Source organism: Phasianus colchicus, chromosome 1 (assembly GCF_987193195.1).
Source record: "Phasianus colchicus chromosome 1, bPhaCol1.hap1.1, whole genome shotgun sequence".
NCBI classification, from domain to species: Eukaryota; Metazoa; Chordata; class Aves; order Galliformes; family Phasianidae; genus Phasianus; species Phasianus colchicus.
The window spans coordinates 63,448,290-63,467,576 of NC_143436.1; the positions used below are offsets into that span (position 1 = coordinate 63,448,290).

At 43.4% G+C, this 19,287-nt stretch overlaps 1 protein-coding gene across 4 annotated transcripts in view; it reads right to left on the reverse strand.

The window, feature by feature from the left end:
• Positions 1 to 16,030, reverse strand: part of RERG (RAS like estrogen regulated growth inhibitor) — a 106,705-nt gene extending 90,675 nt beyond the window's left edge. For 2 of the 4 annotated variants that reach the window (XM_090145732.1, XM_031589921.2), the window contains exons 1-2: positions 15,907 to 16,030; positions 14,510 to 14,684 (exon numbers count right to left, since the gene is read on the reverse strand). In XM_090145732.1, the coding sequence (XP_090001858.1) occupies positions 14,510 to 14,570 (61 nt within the window). In that variant the 5' untranslated portion in view covers positions 14,571 to 14,684; positions 15,907 to 16,030. Of the gene's footprint in view, positions 1 to 14,509; positions 14,685 to 14,841; positions 14,985 to 15,590; positions 15,822 to 15,906 lie in introns of those variants that run through there. The other 2 variants (XM_090145718.1, XM_090145724.1) reach the window with 2 other exon arrangements.
• Between the last annotated feature and the right edge of the window lie 3,257 nt (positions 16,031 to 19,287).

Here is a 19,287-nt window from a genome sequence, read left to right on the forward strand (position 1 = left end):
TCCTTCGCCTCTGAATTTGTTACACAACTCTCTGAGGAAGAGTCTGCTAGTGCTGGTTGAGTGGCTGGACTCCCCAGGCTCCTGCTTTCCTGCTTGGGAAGTGCCACAGTGGGGCAGTAGGATGCAGTCTGTGGAACAACTGACCCAGCTTTCCAAACACTTGCTCCAAAGAAATAAAAATGTGCTTTTCCATTGACTTTCACAGAATTTGGATAGATCCCCAGATGTCTGTCAGTACTTCTTAATTGTGGAAGTGCTGCTATGGAAACCAAGTAAAGATGGCAATTCAGAGGAGACCAAAATTTTTTTTCTGGAGGGAGAAAAAATTAACGTTTGACTGCAAATCACTGCAAGTTATCCTTGATAAGAAGTCTTGTTCAAGCCCATGGCCAAAGCTGAGGCAACACAATCAAGAAATTAAAAATAAGCAAACAAAATTTAGAAAATGCCTACTTTCTTACCCTTCCCTCAATAAATGTTTTGAAACCTCAATTTTTCAGTTCTCCAGAGCTGTTTCTGACTCTGGAGGACCTCCTCTAAACAGAGACCTTCCTAGCAGATTATGAGTTCGAAGGAGAAGAAAACAGCGCAGGAGAAGTAGAACCAACAAACAGCAGTTCAGATTATTTGAAACCAAGTGTTACCTGTTTATCAGCCTCCCCTTGTCTGAGGGACACAGCACTTGTTCATGGTGCTGTACAAGATTTAGTCTAACATTTTGTGGCATCTTGAATTGATTTATGCATTTAATTTCTCATAATTTCCTTCTAAAACTTCTGAATTTAGGTTTCCATCCCCTTCTTGTGTGCAGGATCTCCACTGTGTCAGCCCTTAGTTTCTTCTTCGCTGTGCTTTCAGATCTTCCACTCCAGCCAGAGGTAAAAATATTCATGTTGGCATGAGTCAGCAGAAAGCTCTGTATCTTTGTTCATGAATCTGCATGTGAATTTACAGAAGAGATTGTATCTGTATTCCGCTATTCCACCTACTCCTGTTAATCCTTATATTTGCAAATAAGCCACTGCTGCACAAATTATGCTATTGATTTTAATGAGTCCAAATGCATGAAATATGCTAGTTCTCATCAATACCCTGGTAGCAAAATTCAAACACTGACTCAGCTAATGTTTTCATCTTAGTGCCATAAAGTTATGCATATTTATTTTATTTAACATAAGTAATTTAAATTTGCTTTTCCTTAATACCATAAAGAGATTTCAGAACTTTGCTTTATAAAATGAAGACAGGGCTCCATGTGTTTAAATAGCATGTAGGAATAATGAGATAAATAGAATGCAAACTCTACTTAGAATAGTGGTCCGGAGGAGATGAGTGTGATCTACAGAAGTGAGATTTAGCTGAAGGGGAAAATTGGAGGAAAAAATGTAATTAAGCACAAGGAAAAAAAAATAATTATGATCAACAAAACAGTATTTTTCAATTCAAGAAGAGTTACTGCACCCTTGCAATGAAGGACATAAAATGTTTGCCACTGGGAAACAGAATCCTGAGGGGTTCATGACTTACCTAAAATTGGATGAGCTCTGTTGCAAGGGAACAGTGCAATGACTTTCTAAGAGGAGAGAAATTTCATATGTGTATCTCACGTTTCTGCCATTCAGACTTTCCCTGGGTCATTTAATATTGAGCTGTTGTAGCAAGTGCATGCTACCTGTGTGGCAATATTTAGGCAACAGAGTTCTTTCAAATGTGCAAGCTGAGGGAGTGATATGACTTGGCTTCTGGAGATACAGCTGGCTTAAGTTCTTCTACAGTAGGGGGATAAATAACAATGACTGTTATTTTACTACTTCTGTGTGCCAGAAATCTTCAGGATGATAGGACTTATCTTTATTTTTTTTTTAGAATTAGCAGTTAGGACATCATGCTGAGGTTATGAGATTATCTTCTGAATATGTCCCAGTATTTCACCAAAATCCTTGAGTGATGTCATGAGTATATAAAGGCAATTAATATAATTGCCTTCAACACGGTCTCCTATCCTGTGCCAAAAGACACCCCAACTGATGAAGCTCAGTAGTAATGGTTATCCTTCATGTGAGAGGTATAGGGATAAACTGAAGATAAAATAGTTACTGTACAAGAGTCCTCTCTAGCATAGTGATTCAACATTGCTATGCACTTCTCTTCTTCCATCTCTTTAAATAACAAAGCTGAAAGCCAGTAGCCCAAGCAGTCTGACTGTAGGAATTAAACCTGAATCTCTTGGGTCAAGCACCACCACTGGCCTTGCTGGTCAGGGAGCTCACAGCCCAGTAAGAAACTAGGCTTGAATTTGTCTGAAGGCAGAGAAAAACTTATGCATTAACCTTAAAACAAATAAAATAAAACAAAACAAAACAAACAAACAAAAAGCAAAAAAAAACCTACCAAACCCCACTGTGTTATTTTGATCCCCAAATGCATGGGAGATGTCTCCAGGATCATCTCTAAGGCAACTCGGAAGCAATGTAGGTCTCTTTTATGGAAGAGACTCTTGTGCTAAACTACTCCTTCTGACTTAGCACACTGTTAGATGCCCTGAGCTTCCCATGTTCATAACTGCCTTGGAAACCCCTCTTTTCTGAGCAGAACAATTTAGGATCTGAAAATACTTTTGCAGTCAGCAGGATTATGAATTGCCACATGAAATATGTCTTGAGAATGTCACAGAAATACATAACTCTGACTCCTTAAAGTCAACTATTAAAGCAAACAGAGCAATCCTGGAATTGCATAATGATTTATGGATTTTAACAAACGATTATGTCAGTCTGCTCATTCTGGAAACTGAAAAGACTGTCTTCAGTGTGCTGTGTCTTGTTATCCATAAAACACAAAAGCATTTTAACCTTTGCCAAGGGTGACAGCATTAATGGTAATGAACAGAAAGTAACAATTCACAATCAAGCTTTCAAACGTTCTAATTGTGAACATATTTCCATGAGCCTTGTTCTGGCACCTGCTGTAAGGCACTGTATCCTCCATACCTTTTTGAAAAACGTGAATGTCAGTTACCTACTGTACAGAAGCTGGAAGTAAGATCTAAGGTGGCAACGTACTGCTTTGATTTGGACGTGAAGATCACTCTTTGCAGCTTGTATTCATCCATACTGCAGCATTTTGACACAAAAAGTAATACTTACAGCACTACAATGCGCAGCCAAGTTTCTCAAACTTGATGGTACTAAAATTTTCACAAGCAAAACAATCTCAGGTGATTAAAAATCTTTTAGAAACAGACCTAATATGAAGTGAGATATAAGGCACGGTGCATGAAAATAGTCCTTATGTTACTGAATCTTTGCTCAGCTGGGTCTAGAGTCTTCCTGCAGGTAAACTATGACGCTTCCTATCTGCAAAGTGCTGAAACTTAAGAAACTCCTCTAGGTTCATTCTGCATTTTCCATGTTTTGTCTCTTGCCTCACATTTAGTGAGCACTATGTGAACTGCCTTCCACCATGGTGCTGCTGAATCAAAGCTGAGAAGTCTTATGCTAGATCGTAAGTAGAAAGCAAACAAAACAGTCACACTAACTATGTTTAAAATAGCTAGTTTTCATCCTTAGCAAAGTGATTATCAAGAATGTGTGGTGAGAGAGAGACTGATTTAATTACACTGAACACTAATGAAAGAAGCTTCTTGCGTAAGATGCACTTATTTGACATTTCCATGGGGCACTGAGCATTCATTACAGGCAAGATGTTCATTTTGTTGCTTCAGTCAGCACTTGCTTTCATTTCAGTGAGACAGCACCATTGGTAAAAGGAAAATAACAGGTGTGTCTATCCCTCACAGTGGGTCTAAACCATTCAGTCAGATTAGTCCCTTCTTTTTAAGCCTGCGTAGCTTTTTGCATCAATGCTTTTTATCTTACCAGAACAGCTCATTAATCAATCTTTCCTCCATTGGCACTTAATAGGGAAAATTTTGATATACATGTTTTCCATGGAACTGGATATCCTTTTGTTCAGTTTCAGGTATTTTCCTTCTGTGGTCAACTTACATTCACTAGCCTCTGGCTGGATTATTCACAGCCCTTTCTTTCGTCACAAAGTCATCAATAGGACATAACTAGGCTGCCCAGAGAAGCTGTGGGTCCCCATCTCTGGAGGTACTCAAAGCGAGGTTGGAATGGGCCCTAAGCAGCCTAAGGTGCTGGGTGGCAGCCCTGCCCATGCCACTGGGATTAGAGTTGGGTGGACTTTGAGGTCCTTTCCAACCCAAGCCACAATGTGATATATGAATATTCGTCAACTGAAATCCAGTAAGCTGTGCTCTGGATAAAGCTGTCTCTTGTCCTCAACCTTTCTGCCTACAGCTTTTCAGAAGCAGGTCTCCTGCTCTTAGGATTATTCATCTATATAGGAAAATGGCCATTTTCCCAGTTCTTGTCATTTGATCAGCAAGGTAAACCTAAATAACAGAACAGGAGGGATGGATGTGAGGACACACTTGACAAGATACAAATCGGAAGAGTTCTTGATCCATTTTAGTGGATTTGTTGACCACAAACAGGAAACAAGGCGATTTCCCCAGCAACTACTGTGGCAAAGGGAAAAGTGCTTGTGTGGGCACAGCAAAGCAAAGAAGTTGGTAGCCCCTTCCATGCTCCCTGCTTTGAGAACAAACTTGTTTGGATACTCAGCTGCAGTAAGCAGGCACCCACTGCCAGAACAAGTGAAAGACCATGAGGCCTTGAAGGACATCTCTCCAAACAGATACATATATAAACAAGGATGCTGACGTTCTTCTCTATTCCTCTTTGATAATCTTTTGTGACCCAACATGCTCTCTTTAGATAAGGCAAAGTTTTCTTAAGATAAATTTCCTAAAATTTTGCCTGGCAATTGATCTAGGAGACATAGACTTGTGGAACACACTCACGCTGTGCATCACTATTAGATTATTTCATGTTGGAATTCAGCTTGGAGCAGAACTAATTGCAGAGTATGTAACCTCAAGCATCCAGTTGGGTTAAGCAGTAGTGCTTGGCGTCACTGATTCTGCCACTGAGTTTGGTTAATACAAAGTGTTTGTTTTGGCAGGTGATACTTCATGCCCCACTTTTTTGCATAGTGTGAAGGTTTTTGTTGTTTCTTTTTCCTGCTGCTGCTCCCCATGGGTCTAATACCACATTCTTCTGTGGTGACTCTCCAATACATTTTTATTTATTCTGCAGCTCTATTTCAGTGAAGAAATAAATAGTCTGCTCTAATTTTTTGGCTTCTATGTTCTTTCTTGCACTTTTCTGCTCTGAATGTAGGACTCAAAAGTTCTCACTTGTAAAGCTCTTCAGGGGCATGGGTCAATAGCTGTGCGGGTCAGGAAAAGATCACAGTCGACAGCTCTCTATAACTGGAATCTGCTGTTGTGGGGAGTGGGATTTTTGTTTCCCATGGCAGGCATGGGGATAAGCCACTGACAAAACGCTATGGGCCCTGCTGTTCTAGCAGAGAAGGTCTCCTGAATAGGGTTTTCCAACATTGACAGGTTATATTCCAGTTGTATATTTAGAACTGGATAGCAAATAAAGTATTGTGTGAAAGGTAGAGAGAAGGTCTGTTATGCTTGTTGTCCTGTAGGTCAAAATGAAAGTAAGGCTTGCTGAATAAAAAGTGAAAAACAGGATTGCCAATTTTGCTTAAATATGCCTTTTGAAAATACACATTCACAATGCCTTATTTAATGCTGTAATTAATGATGAGCCATAAAGGGTCACAAAGATGCAGTGGGGCTCACACCCTGCAGAATGGCTGCCTGCCTGGGAGCCGCTACATGCTGGGTGTCTGCAGGCCTGGCCCACAGGATGAACCATAGAAGGAAGCTCTGGCAATGCGCATGGACAAAATCTCAATCCCCTTGGTGACTAAAAGCTATCAGGCTCCTTCTTCCTTCACCTCGGTTTCTATATTGGCCACTTGAGGATAGTCATAGTGGCATGCTTTGCAGGAGGGTCACAGTGCTGGCCCTTGTTCCCACAGCCTGCTGGAAAGCTGAAGTAGTGTTCAAGTGGTAAAGAAATTTACTCCCTGGGAAAGCGTATCCTCTGCACTCCCTGATTACATCCTCCCAGCCTGAAAACTTTTCAAGCTGTCTATCTAAACAGTTCCCATATGATAATGCCTCACCGCCCCAGGCTTCTGCTTTTGCTTGTCTTCAGCTTCCCTTTTGCTGACCCGAGTGGCAGCAGCAAATCAACCTGTGAACACCCAGAGCTTCGTGTGCTTTCAAAGCCAGGCTTGATGTTTTCAACATTTTCTCTCATTTTCCTGCATGCAGACTACTGTCTAACATTTCTGGAAAGGCAGCCTGTGACTCCAGCCAATTTCTATGGCATTTTAAAGCCACACATATGTTTAATATATCTACTGCTTCCTTCCCCAGGGCTTCATGCTTCTCTTGCCATTCATCTTTTCATGCTATATGCATAGAATGAGTTATCTACAGTGTCACTATTATAATATATGGCACTTCCCAACACCTACATGGCAAATCCATTAAAAACTCTAACAGCATCTGACTGACTCCACCAGTGTGAATGCTCTACCTGGTGAGAAACAACCAGAAAAAGTACTTTTCCCATTCAGAATTTTATGAAAAGGCTATAGAAGCAGATGTCCTTTCTCAGTTATTTTTCTGACTCTGGGAAGAGGTATGAGTCAGTGTAAGTAGGGGAGCTGGCTTAATCTGAAGCAAATGGACAGAAATGCTGGTTGAAACAGCCATCCCTTCAGACGTGGTAAACAGCCATGTAGCTTTGTCACAGATGTGAAGCTGACCCTCCCACTGAGAGCTGGCTGCAAAGAGCACAGAAATAAGTGACAGACCTCCTCTCAAACTGACAGGGCTCCAGACAAAGCCACAGCTCACTTGCTCCCAACAGCCTTGCATTATTTCCCCACACGCTCCTGTTCACCTCAGTGTAGGAAACCCTGCCAGGGCTGTGCTAACAACGTGTAAACCTTCAGTCAACAGCAGGTAGCGACAGCACTGTAACCACAGTTCAGCTGAACCCTAAAGCACTTTGCTCATCCTCCCAGTTCTAGACAAGGTCCATTTTTAGTATACTTATGTATTTATTTTTGAGTGCTGTAAATGTAAAGGTGCAAGGGTGGCATAAACAAATATGCAGAAAAAATAAAGTCTTCTTGGGAAATACAGTCTTAACTTCCTTCTATTTTTCTTCTGCTAAGCCAAAATAGGTGAATGTACCCACTTCTGTGACTGAGGCTAGCTACGTAAAGTCACACGCTTTACTCTTTCAAGCTGCATGCAACTGATTTTGTATAACAAGTCTTTGAAGCAGTCAAAGCTGGGAGCATCCCAGAAAAATCTGGCTAGAGAATGGTTTCTAAGACAGCAGGAACCTCTTCAGAGTGGCTGTCCTTTGCCACATCACCGCTGCCAGGTCAGCTCATCTCGATCTCACGCCCTGAACCACTGCTGTTTACTGGCAATGTCAGTAAACAGTAGTGGAGGAGCTGGAGATAAGAAATAGACATTGGAGGAAGCAATACATGAGAAGGTTGAAAAGACAGCTGTAAGCACAAAAAGTCAACTGTAAAGTACAAAGCAGAAGAGTTCATACACAGGAATCAAGGAACGGGTATTAGGACAGGCAAGACGAGAGGAAAGGGTGACAGCTGAGGGGAAGTGAAGGAAAAAGTATATGACAAGAGGTAAGCAGGGAATGCAGACACTGAGAAGTAAGGAATCAATTTGGGTAAGGGTGAATTTAGAATTCCTGAAAAGAAGAATTAGGGTCAGCAGTCTGAGAGATGTCAGTGTGTTCAGTGACTCTGTGGTGAATTGCAGACAGATCAAAGCACTGCCATGCTTCACAGTAAGCTGGCAAAGGATGCCTCAGACTCCACAAGGAAGCTCTTCTGTTGCCTTTGCCAGTGAATACTGGAGACAGAAGTGGGCAAGACGACTATCTGACCAAGGCGAGCACTGCAGGAGGTGGTTGAGCGCAGCCTAGAGAGAAAGCTGTGCAGCAAATAAAAATCTTGAAACCTGGCATTCCTTCCCCAGCAATCAAACTGCAGGCTATATTTAGCCCAACCTAAGCAGAAACAAAGAACAGCAGGAGTAGGCTTAGCTCGAACAGCTGCCACCAGCTGCTCAGAGGGGATGCAGGTAGGGCCAATGTCAGATCTAGTTAAATGAGATGGAACGGGGAACACAGCTATGCTTGAATGAACAACGCTGGCTTTTGGTTAGAATTTCTAGGTTTTATTATTTCACGGTTAGCCAAAAAGGAGATTGAATGTCAAGCAAAGCAGAGTATGAATGCTTCTTACATCAAGGACAAGGCTACAGTGAAGTACAGAGAGAGAAGCAGAGGAAAGGAAGGAGGCAACAGGTACAAGCAAACTATCTTGCCCATTATGGCAAATATGTCTGTGTCTAGTCTAGCTTTAGGTATTAGAACTGGAGAGAATGGAGAAGAAGCAACAACTGCAGCTTTGAGAAAGTCCATGACAGACTGGCTGACAAACAGCTGCTGACTAAATGTTCACATCTATGTGGTATCACTGGTGTGACTTCTCCAAGAAACACATTAGGGGTGCTTGTGGGTACTGCTGATCCCAGTAGCGCCCTCTGTTTCATTAATGTACCCCCAGATGTGCTGGGGCCACTCCAAAAGCAGCTCCCGTCCTTGTCAGCATGGCTAGGACCACATGTGCATGGTTGACAGTGGCCTATGTGTTTGATCCACAAACCCCGAGCTCACTCCCCAATGCAGGCATCATTGTCATCCACTGAATGGAAGAGTAGATAGGTAATGTTACTGCAACTAGTTGTTTGCAGTATCACTTGCTTCTAAAGATGCGTTTGTGTGCTTGACAGTGAGAAACCATCCCAAAATCTCACCCAGTGTGAGCTAGTTACTGGCACGTTTCCACTATTAGGTACACACAAAACTACTTTCAACAAACGTGCCTTTGAATAAGCTATGTAAAACCAGAGGTAGTAAAAAGTGGGATTGTTTAACGAGTACTTTACCAATGAGAAGTCCTAGGGGACAATTAATACAGTGGGCATTAAACTCGAGCACTGAACAATCACTTATGTGTCTGGTTGCCACTGCCATTCTTAAGAATACACACAAAAAATGCCATTTCATCTACTTTATCAGTGTATAAAGAAATAAGTAAATCCATAAATTCCCTTTCCACTCACTTTCCTGTATTTCAGATGCACCTTTATTACAATAATCCTCCTGGGACACATCAGTTGGTATAGCATGAAGTTCAAAGCTTTTGTGGTAGTTTTCCTTGCCTTATGAGCAGAGCTGCAAGCTCACTGACTAATCGCTCCTTAATAGTTCGTGTTTCCTCCTCAAAAGTCACTGAAATGAAACTGGTGAGGGAAAACTGCTGCAGGGATTTGTGAAGTAGAATATTACTTTGAAATGGGCTTCTTTCCCAGTAACCCATACAGTTTTTTGAAAAAAGGCAGGGCAGAATTCAGTTCAGGCATTGCAGTTGAAAGTGATCCTCAGAGGTAAATTTCAAATATACTCCCAGATAATGAAAACAAAATACAGATTTGTTTTAGGTGTCTCTCACTTGGCTGTTGCTCACATTTGTTCTGTAGGAACTTTTAAATCTAGTTATCTTTCTCCAGGTATGTTCCCCATCCTGGGTTAGACAAGGAATACAGGATAAGCCAACACAGAAATCTGTTCACAACATTTCCAATGGACACCAGAAAGACCTGGTGAAACCTTCATTTCTGTGGTGGGACTGGCTCTCTGCAGAGTGCTATTTGCTGATGCCACTTTATCAATCACCCCTTTGCACGAATGCAAAGAACTGAGCCTTTAATGCATCAAAAGGTGACAGCAGCCCTCAGTTTCAGGCACCTTATTCCACAAGAAAAGGGTTTCTGTAGCTGCAGATAAGCAGGCACATATTTGTCAGGGAGCTGGTGGAGGTTTTAGCATTTTCCATCCTGCTAAAGCAGCAGTAGAAGCCATATGTATTTCCATGTCACATAGCAGAGCTGCAGCTGCACAGACTGCCCAGACAGATGAGGAGTGCATCTGCCCGTGGCTGAGCACACTGCACCATTCATGTGAACACACAAACTTGAAGTGTTTAGCCTGGCACATACTGAGCAAAAAATCAAGTTGGATAGCACATGCCACAGCTGGACATTCTCTCTTTTTTGGCCAAAATATAAGGGCTTCTAAGCAGAGGTATTTTGAGCATTCACAGTCAACTGAGTTATGAGTTGGAAAAGCATCAGCCATGCTGCTATCCAGTACATGCCCTTCTTTTCTTTCCTAGTTAATACATTTTTACTCCTCTGCAGCTTTCCGGGCACATACTGTACCTTGTGATGACATGGGAGAACAAGGCCTTTAAGTTCTTCATTAATTGTTACTTCTATATTTTTAAAAGGAGCTATTTAGGAAATTCTAGCTTTTGTTACCATAGGAATGAAGCCGTAGGATTCAATAGAAGAACAATTTAAATAGCAATGCTTAAGTAATTCACATCAGTTTTAATTCTCCGCTCCTTCCAAGCTCCTCTTGGACATAAAGAAAAGAGCTTAAAAAGCTCTTTCCCTCTCAGTGCCACTTAATTGTAGCTCAAATGGGGAGAAGATACCCTGTTATACGTAGCAGAGCTTAGCAGTGCCCCTTTCCCCCATGGGGCTCTGCTCCCTCTTCCTGAGTGAAGCAGCAGCAAAGGGCTCCTTGGCTCAGACAGAGTTCCTCATCTGCTCTTTTCAACTCATTTAAAGCAACTTTTAAGCAACATTTAAAAACTGGGAGAATGAAGCATCCAGTGTTAAGAGTGGGCTGAACTGGAATGCTTGTACCTGGTGAACTTGACCAGGAGAAACCCAAGTTGATTTACAGCTTAGTGTAATTCTGATCTAACTCCCTTAACAGAACACTCTTAGTCGCCCTTCTGAATTGGTTTATTCCTCTGTTTTATTTGAAAGGTTTAGGTCTACATTAAATACAAAAGCAGGTTGGCTGAGTTGATCAGTTAATTCTGCTGGCCTTCTGCTGACAGCAGGGAGGCAATGAAAAGAAGGAGAACAGTAAATGCTGACACTCGGACTTGCTGTTCCCTGGTTTGTTTTCAAAACCTTTGAACTATGGAAACTTGATAAGAAACAAGAAAGTAGAGAAAAGGTTTGTTTTCCTTGGCTTTAACTTCAGGATTCATTCTTTAGGATGCTCTCACTCCTCTGACTTGTGAACAGCATTCTGGTTGGGAACATTGGGTTAGCAGCTCCCTCCCGGGTGAAAGAGTTGGATTAATTGAAAGGGAGTGCTCAGCAAAACAAGGAGCCTTGCACCTTATTAAACAGATGGGTAGCATTAATAACAAGATTAGGATGTTCACTGCCTCTCAGTATGGGTAACAACTGAACTGACATTCGTGGTGCATGAAGGAGAGTTATAATTCTCCATGTGCCCATCCCAGCACAATACTTATTTCATCATAATTGCTTTGATTCGCTGATTCAAAGTCCTACTCTGGAACTGGGAAAGGAATTACAGTACGTGTTTGTAACTTCTCAGATGCTGTGAAGTGGTGAAGCCACTTACAGATTAAGGACCAAATGCCTGGCTCTTCCTCAGCAAGCAAAGATGAGCCAAGAAAACAGGCCAGCAACCATATTTTGGCATGACTATCCGGCAATTACAGTGACCTTATTTATCACCCAGTGTCTCCTTTTCATTAGTCTCCTTTTCATCATACATAACCAGTCTGGTCCAGTGTCTTGCATTCTTGCTTCTAGCGTCTGGTTTATCTTTCAGCTGTCTGGCCAAGCCAATGCTACTAACCTATGGCCACAGGACACTGTCTCTACAATGCATTACAAACTACTGTCATTGATAGGAAATTACATGGGGACTCTAAAAAAAGACATTAATATAGTAGGATACTTAGCTGCCAAACACAGCTATCTGGAGACTACTTAGCGTCCAGCTCTGCTTTCAACAAAGGTCTAACAGCTTCCACGTTGCTACTGTTGGCTACAACCAAATAGGTACTATCAGACACCACCACTGCCAGCCCCCCGCTTACTCCTCTGGAATTGGCTCAGTTGTTTAAACTGGATCCTTTTATGGGAACGTACAAGAGAGTTTTTCATAGATGGAAATTCTGGGATGCAGTTGCTGCTCTGTAGGGGTGCCTGATAATGCTCCAGAGCCTCCCCACCCCCTTAAATTCACCTTTGTTGTGCTGCCCACATATTTGTGCCTTCATTTCCACACAGCTTCACATGCGTGGTCACAATCAAAAAGAGGAGACCTTAGTCATATTTTATGTAACACCTCCCTGCATCTCAAAGGAAAAGAGAGAAAGAAAAAAAAAAAGTGAAAAGGGACTCTGAAACTAGGATGTTTAATAGATCTGCAATAAAAACAATCTCCCACTCAGTTCCAGGACTACATGAAAACATTTCTAACATAAAATCCTAGTTTAGTGAAATCTATTAAAAAAAAAAAAAAGGATACAACAGATAAAAATGAGAAATTTTTGCTGATCATCTGCTGGTGAGACATTTTAACCTAATTGGCAGCTTTACATTCTTAAATATAAGCTCTCAGATGGCTAGGGTTATCAGAGCACAAGTCTTAGGAAGAGTGGCTGAGAGAACTGGGATTTAGTCTGGAGAAGGGGAGGCTCAGGGGAGACCTCATTGCTCTATATAATTCCCTGAAAGGAGGTTGTGGCAAAGTGGGGGTTGACCTCTTCTCCCAGGTAACAGCAACTGGACAAGAGGGAATGGCCTCAAGTTGCACCAGGGGAGGTTCAGGTTGGATATCAGAAACAATTTCTTTTCACAAAGAGTGATGTTGCACTGGAAGAGGCTGCCCAGGGAGGTGGTGTTCATCCCTGGAGGTGTTCAAGAAACACACAGATGTTGTACTAAGGGACATGGTTTAGTGGGCAATATTGATGGTAGGTGGACGGTTGAACTAGATGACCTCAGTGGTTATTTCCAACCTTAATGATTCTGTGATTCTATAATCAGGGTGTGGGGACATTTTTAGTATTTCGGTTTTCCTGAAAATGTTTCAAGGTCCCCATGCATTGCTTTGAATCCACCCAAAAGACCGGACAACGACTGAAACCAACAACCAAGTACAAGGTGAACCAAAGGAACCACTAAAGTTACTTGCAAAACTTGGAGGGAGCAGCAAAATACAGCACCAGATTTATTAAAGTGTTTCCAGTTCATAAAGTATGTGGGAAGAAGGTGTGGCAGGGGTGAGAGCAACAGGAGAGAAGGCACAGTTTAAACGTATCCCAGTGTATTAATAGCATTCCCTCAGGTATTTTATTCAAACAGGTAGAATTTAATCTGTGCTGGCTTTGTTTAAGTGGTGTAATCTCTAATGACCTTTGCCTCATATACGCCTTTTTTCCTGAAGGCTGACAGAACTCCTTCACAGGTAGCATTCTGCTAAAAGACCTTCGGGGTAAACATACTTTCATAAACTGTTTCCCAACTTAACTAAACCATAAGAGCAGCTTGTGGGACACAACCTCGACGCTTCCAACATAAAAGTGACCTTGGGGAAATGGAGCTGGCTGACAGCAGTTGGGAGTCAGCCTAATGCTCTTAAAAGTAGGTCCTACTCCTGGCTTCTCTCGTGCAGGTTTCTCTCATATAAGCAACACCTTACAATTCCCAAGCTGACACAGGAGCATGAGTGGCCTGAATCTTCCTATTTTTTCATCCTTGTGGTGCAGGGACACGTGAGAGTGGTCCTTGAGCTGCCAAGTTAATGCAACACCATCAAACTGCTTGAGGAAGCATGCAGCCCTAGCACTGCGCTCATTTATCTCACCGAGGAAAAGGCTGTCTACAGAAAAGGATTTTTCACATTTATGCCTCCCCCTTGTGTTTCTACAATATGAACTTTCCAGGCTTTGCTTATTTCTCAAATGGTCTCTCTCAAAGCAAACTTAACACATTACATTTCTTGATTTCCTGGTAAATATATAAATCCAAGAGAACTCTGAAAATAAAGATCCTTTGAAGTGCCAAACTGGAAATGCTCCATTGAAATCAACACAAATTACAGCAATAAACACCTATCAGAAGCCATCCAACACTTAACAGAGAATCTGATCTTGGACAGATTGCAATATAAATAATGTAAATAAAAAACATAAAACCTTAATCTAGCACAGGTTTTGAAGGGACAACTTGAATAATACTAATTCCCTCTGTTCCTGTGGAAAAGAGGAATCTTGCCTTAATGAGAAACAGGAAGGAGCTGGGGTGTGAAGTTTTCGATTTTCTATCTTAAAGCAATAAAAGTACTTTAATTTTGGAGAACCTAGAGACGGTAGTGTAAAAAGCAAGGGAGAGAAGCCCTGGCCTTATCCTGCCCTCTCTGACAAGAGTAAGTTCACAGCTGTCCTACTGCACAAAGAGTTTGCACGGCGCCGCGCAGAGGGAGCAAAAAGTTACCTGCTGACAAGCAGAAGAAAAAGCAGATAGCAGACATACCTGACTTGCCCACGCCAGCTCGACCAAAGATTGCCAGCTTCACTTCTGCGCTCTTAGCCATGCTGGAGGAACAGTGTGTCAACAAATGCACTTGATGATCAAAACTGAAGCAGAAGCAGCGTTCCCCAGATCCTGTCTTCGGCTTCACCGTGTCATCGTGACGTCAGTGCAGAGCCTGGGGATGAACACCACGAGCATGGAGCTACAAGGAGCCAGGCGCTTCCTCACCACTCCCCCGTGTGATTTATAAGTCATGCCAACGGTGCTGCGCTCCAGCCTTAAGCATTGCACTAACACCACTGACACATTTGGCAAGGTTAAGTAAAACCTACCTTAAGCTTTCCAGCTCTCGCTGTTTGTTTCATGCTGGCACTGTAATGCTGACAAAGGTACCTATTCAACCTGAAGTATCTGCCTCAGGGCTCCAGGTAGGGTTCCTTATTCTTTTAGTCTCTGTGGGCTGCAATTGTTTGTACCTGCCTTAACTCTGATGCTTTAGTTTTTTATGTAAAAGCTACAACCATTCACTAGCAATGCCCGCAGACAGCTGATCTGTCCTCGAGCCCTCAAATTCCAGAAACCTTTCAATTACTCAGCAGCAGTTGTTTAAAACCTCTGAGCACTTGTACCTTGCCCCTTCTCCTACACAAATCAGTACCCAGAAGTTCTCCATTGCTCCTTCTTTAAGCTGCCTCAGCTCACACACACACACATTAGGCAAAGCAATGGGGTTAGACAGAGGATGCCAGATACCTGGCAACTCGCCTCCAGCAGGCCCCATAGGAATAAATGGCTTTGCTGCATGACCTTGAGCAAGTCACCTGCTCCTTCCTCGCCGCCTTCATTTCTCAGAGCTGGGCAGTAACGCACTTAAGTGCGCCGCCTGTCCTTCTAAAGCGCTCTCGGACGTCGGGCAAAGGACGGCAACGGTGACCCTCAGCCCCGAGCAAAACCACGAGCGCTCAGTCTGCCTTTACAACCGCGGAGAACTTTCCCGTTATGAAGGCTGGTCGCTGAGCTAGAATGCCCACGTCAGCTGTTAATTCTAACGGCGGCAAAGCAAACTCTCGCTTACTATTACCTGCTCCGAAGCACGGCACAGCCGAGCGCCCGTCACCCACAGGGGCGGTGGGAAAGAGACACGGGGCTCTCCCTCCCCCGAGCGCTCCCGCTCGCCGCTCCGGGACCCTCCGCTCCCGGGCTGCGCTGCGGCACGTCTCGCCGCGTCCCGCCGGCGGCTGTAGCGGCTATCCGACCGTGCACCGCTTCACCACCGCCCGCCTGAGACTCCGGGGTGCTCCGCTCCCCGCCGGGGTCCCGGCAGGTGCCACCCAACCCGGCCCAGCCGCTCCCCAGCTCCGCGCGCCCCACGCCGCAGCCGCCCACTCGGCGCTCACCTCCTCGCCGTGCCGGGCTGCGCCGTGGCGCTCAGCGAGGGAGGCGCGGCCCGGCCCGGCCCCGGGCGCTCCCGCCGGAGGCAGCGGCGCGGCCGCACAATGCGGACACCCCGCCCGCCCGGCGGCGGCGGCGGCGGCTCCCGCGGCGCCCTCCGCCCGCGGCGCTGCAGCGCCCCCTGCCGGCCCCACTGCGCCTCTGCGAGACCGTCTCCAGTACTGCCTTTCCTTCCCTCTTAGTGCTCACCAGTACCTCCCTGCACCCTGTATAAAGGTGTAAACCCAGTCCTTACAACGAAACAGCAAAGTGAAAGTGAGGCCGTTTCCCCACCGGCCTTCTGGTCAGCACCAGCTCTTCATGTGGCGTTCTTCTTCCATGCGCCCCAGCCTGCGTTATGGCAAAGGGAAACATTGTTATTTCAATTTGCAAATGGGGAAAATGAAGCATGTAATTGCATCAGTCCACTGGAGAGGTCAGAGCCAGGGATAAAGCTCTGAAGCAATAGGACAAAATTTACCGGACAACTTTTGCTTCCACGTTTATTAAACTATGCAGCGATGTAAAGATACATGAATAACAGATGTGAACCAGAGCTCAAAAGCACTTAAAGTTCAGTGGATGTTCCTCCCATGTTTCTGTTCCAGCCCATATCTGAATGAGAGACAAGGTGAGTAAAAGAAATAGCTCTCCCCCCTCTCAGTGCAAAATTAAATGAAAGTTGGGTTGGAAAAGATGACCCCACATCTCTACACAAGAGCACAGGCAGCATTTAGGAGGCATCAGCCCTGAGGAGAAATGAGCACCTACCATGCCCCACATACTGTGCCAGCTGTGGGCACTCGGGAGCAGATCCTAAAATAGTTGTACTGCATATCATTCAAAAGAAAAAAATTAGAAGGCAGATGTGAAAGCAGTAGTGTGGTTTATGCTGTACTTGTTAAAAATAAATGCTGAAGCTTTAAGCCTTCATTCTTTGTTTGGTTTACATAATTTAGAGGGATTAGATTTTTCCATCCTCCTAAGAGAGCAACTGGTGAGTGTCTATTTTGCATGTGGGGAGATGTGTGCTAGTCTGGAGGCCTGACATTTGTTTTTGTCTATGGAATTCACCCTGCATGGGGCTGTCAAATTAAATACGATAACAGGCTTTTCCAAATGAGCAGATAATTTATTGGTCATTAAAAACCCCAGTCGCTGTGCAATCTGCTTGCGATGAAGTCTCCTGGTGCCAGGGCATAAGAATTCAGCAAACACCAATCCTGGACACAGGCAAAGGTTTTGGACTGTTGAGACCCACAGGCCTGGTCCAGGACCACGTCCATTGCTGTTTGCTTCCTCTGGCCTCATGCATAATATTGATGGGTTTGGGTGTGCTTTTTTTCCCTTCCTAAAATGAGTTTTGAAATTCATTGGTTTTAGTTTTGTAAACCTTGGTCTTTTGCCATGCTTTGCCATAAGCATTGGTTTACCTGCAGCTGTGCCTGGCACCATGTTTTCTCACTGGCTTTGTCACTTGTGCTGATCCTGAAACATACTAATGGGTGTGATCGTTGCATGGGGAATGAGATAGAGAATCACAGAATCATAGAATCATACAATCACAGAATCGTTTGAGTTGGAAGGGACCTTTAAAGGTCCAACCCCCCTGCAGTGAACAGAGACACCCACAGGTAGATCAGGTTGCTCAGAATCCCTCCAGCCTAACCTTGAGTGTTTCCAGGGATGGAGTATCCACCACCTCTCTGGGCAACCTGTTCCCACTTCCTTTGTGAAGACATCACATTAGCTTCCTGCAGGGTGGTAGAGCAGACTGGTGTGACATTACTGGCATGACAAACAGCATGTGAAGTTGGTGTGTAAACAGGAAAGGAGTGGTGATATTTTTCTACCAATCAGGAGATGACAGTGTTGCAGGTTTCAACAACTTTTGAAAGAAGATTTGGGCATGAAGTTTGATGGGACTTGTGAGAAAGGAAAAGATGACGAAGGTCTGATTTTACAAAGGCATCTAGGAGCTTGAGTTTCATAAAAACCAGTGTCACTTCATTCTCTGATCACCTTTGGTCATCTGAATCCAGATATTTACAAACTGCAGAGCAGATGACGCCAATGGTGGCATGACTGAGGAGACAGACTCTCCTAGTCTGAAGGTAAGGTTCCTGCAGTTGGTAAGGGATTATTGAGCTCAGGATTAATACCTTTGCTGCTGCATTAGAAGAACATCTCAGAACTGCAACAAGGATTGCTCTAGAGACATGCACACCTGGTCAGAGCTGGATGCTTGTCCTGAGCAGCAGCCCATCAGAGACTAGACTTACAGCCTTTTCTACCAGCATCCTCCTGAGAGCTGAGATATCGCTTGATTACTGTTAGAAAAACTACAAAATAAATAACAAGTTAATACAAATATTTCTAGCTATTTCTAAAGGTTCAAAGAGAAACATTCTGATTCTTCTCTTCATTTTCACAGAATATCTTCCAAATGTTTCTGTGTTGGCTTCCAGCAATGTACATAAATCTGTTCAGTTATGCTAATCTAGTGCCATGAAAAAAAAATTGCAACTTTGTTGTTAGATTATGGGCACACTTTGTTGTTAGTCTGTAGTCATTATAATGCACTGCTGTTTTAAATTAATGTTGCCTTTGTTTATGTTTTCCCTTGTAGCTCATGAAACACCGAGTTTATAATGATGTGCTTCTTGAGTGCATGCTAAGGCTTTATAACTTCTCTCAACTCTTTTCCTACTATATATAAGAAAAATTAAACACTTTTGTTTTAAGATACAGACTTTATTGTTTAATAAGTGTTTATTTCTAATGTAGTAATTGAGACCACAATCCTGGAAACATTTGTCTGTGTTTATCCTACAGGAGCAGGCTTAATGAAGTAGCTAAGGAAGATACAGCTTCCCCTTTAGGATAACCTGGTGCCATACTAACTCTGTGCCACTTCACAGGAAAATATCTGTACAAGCACAAAATCCCTCACATACATCATTACTGTGTTTTTGTTGTTGTTGTTGTTGTATGTACAATTAGTTCAGGCTCTTGTGGAGATTTAAAAACCAAGCAGATATTGAATTTTGCTGAAATTCAGGCTATAGCAATCTCTAGTCCGAAGCTCTGCAACAGCTTGTATTGATGCTGCAGCCACAAAGAGAGAAGCAGAATCTGGGTTTCAGCATTTTGCTTCATTTGGCTTCATGAGGTGCCAAAACAGAGCACTGGAGAGGGACAAGGCATGCTCTTCACAGCATCTTGTGGATCTCACACATGGAAATGCCTCTGTGCTGCTTTCTGACTCAGGTCTTCTATTTCAAACAATTAGCATGTTTGCAAAGAGATACGTAAATACATAGCTTGGGTTTTTTGCAGTAGCAAGA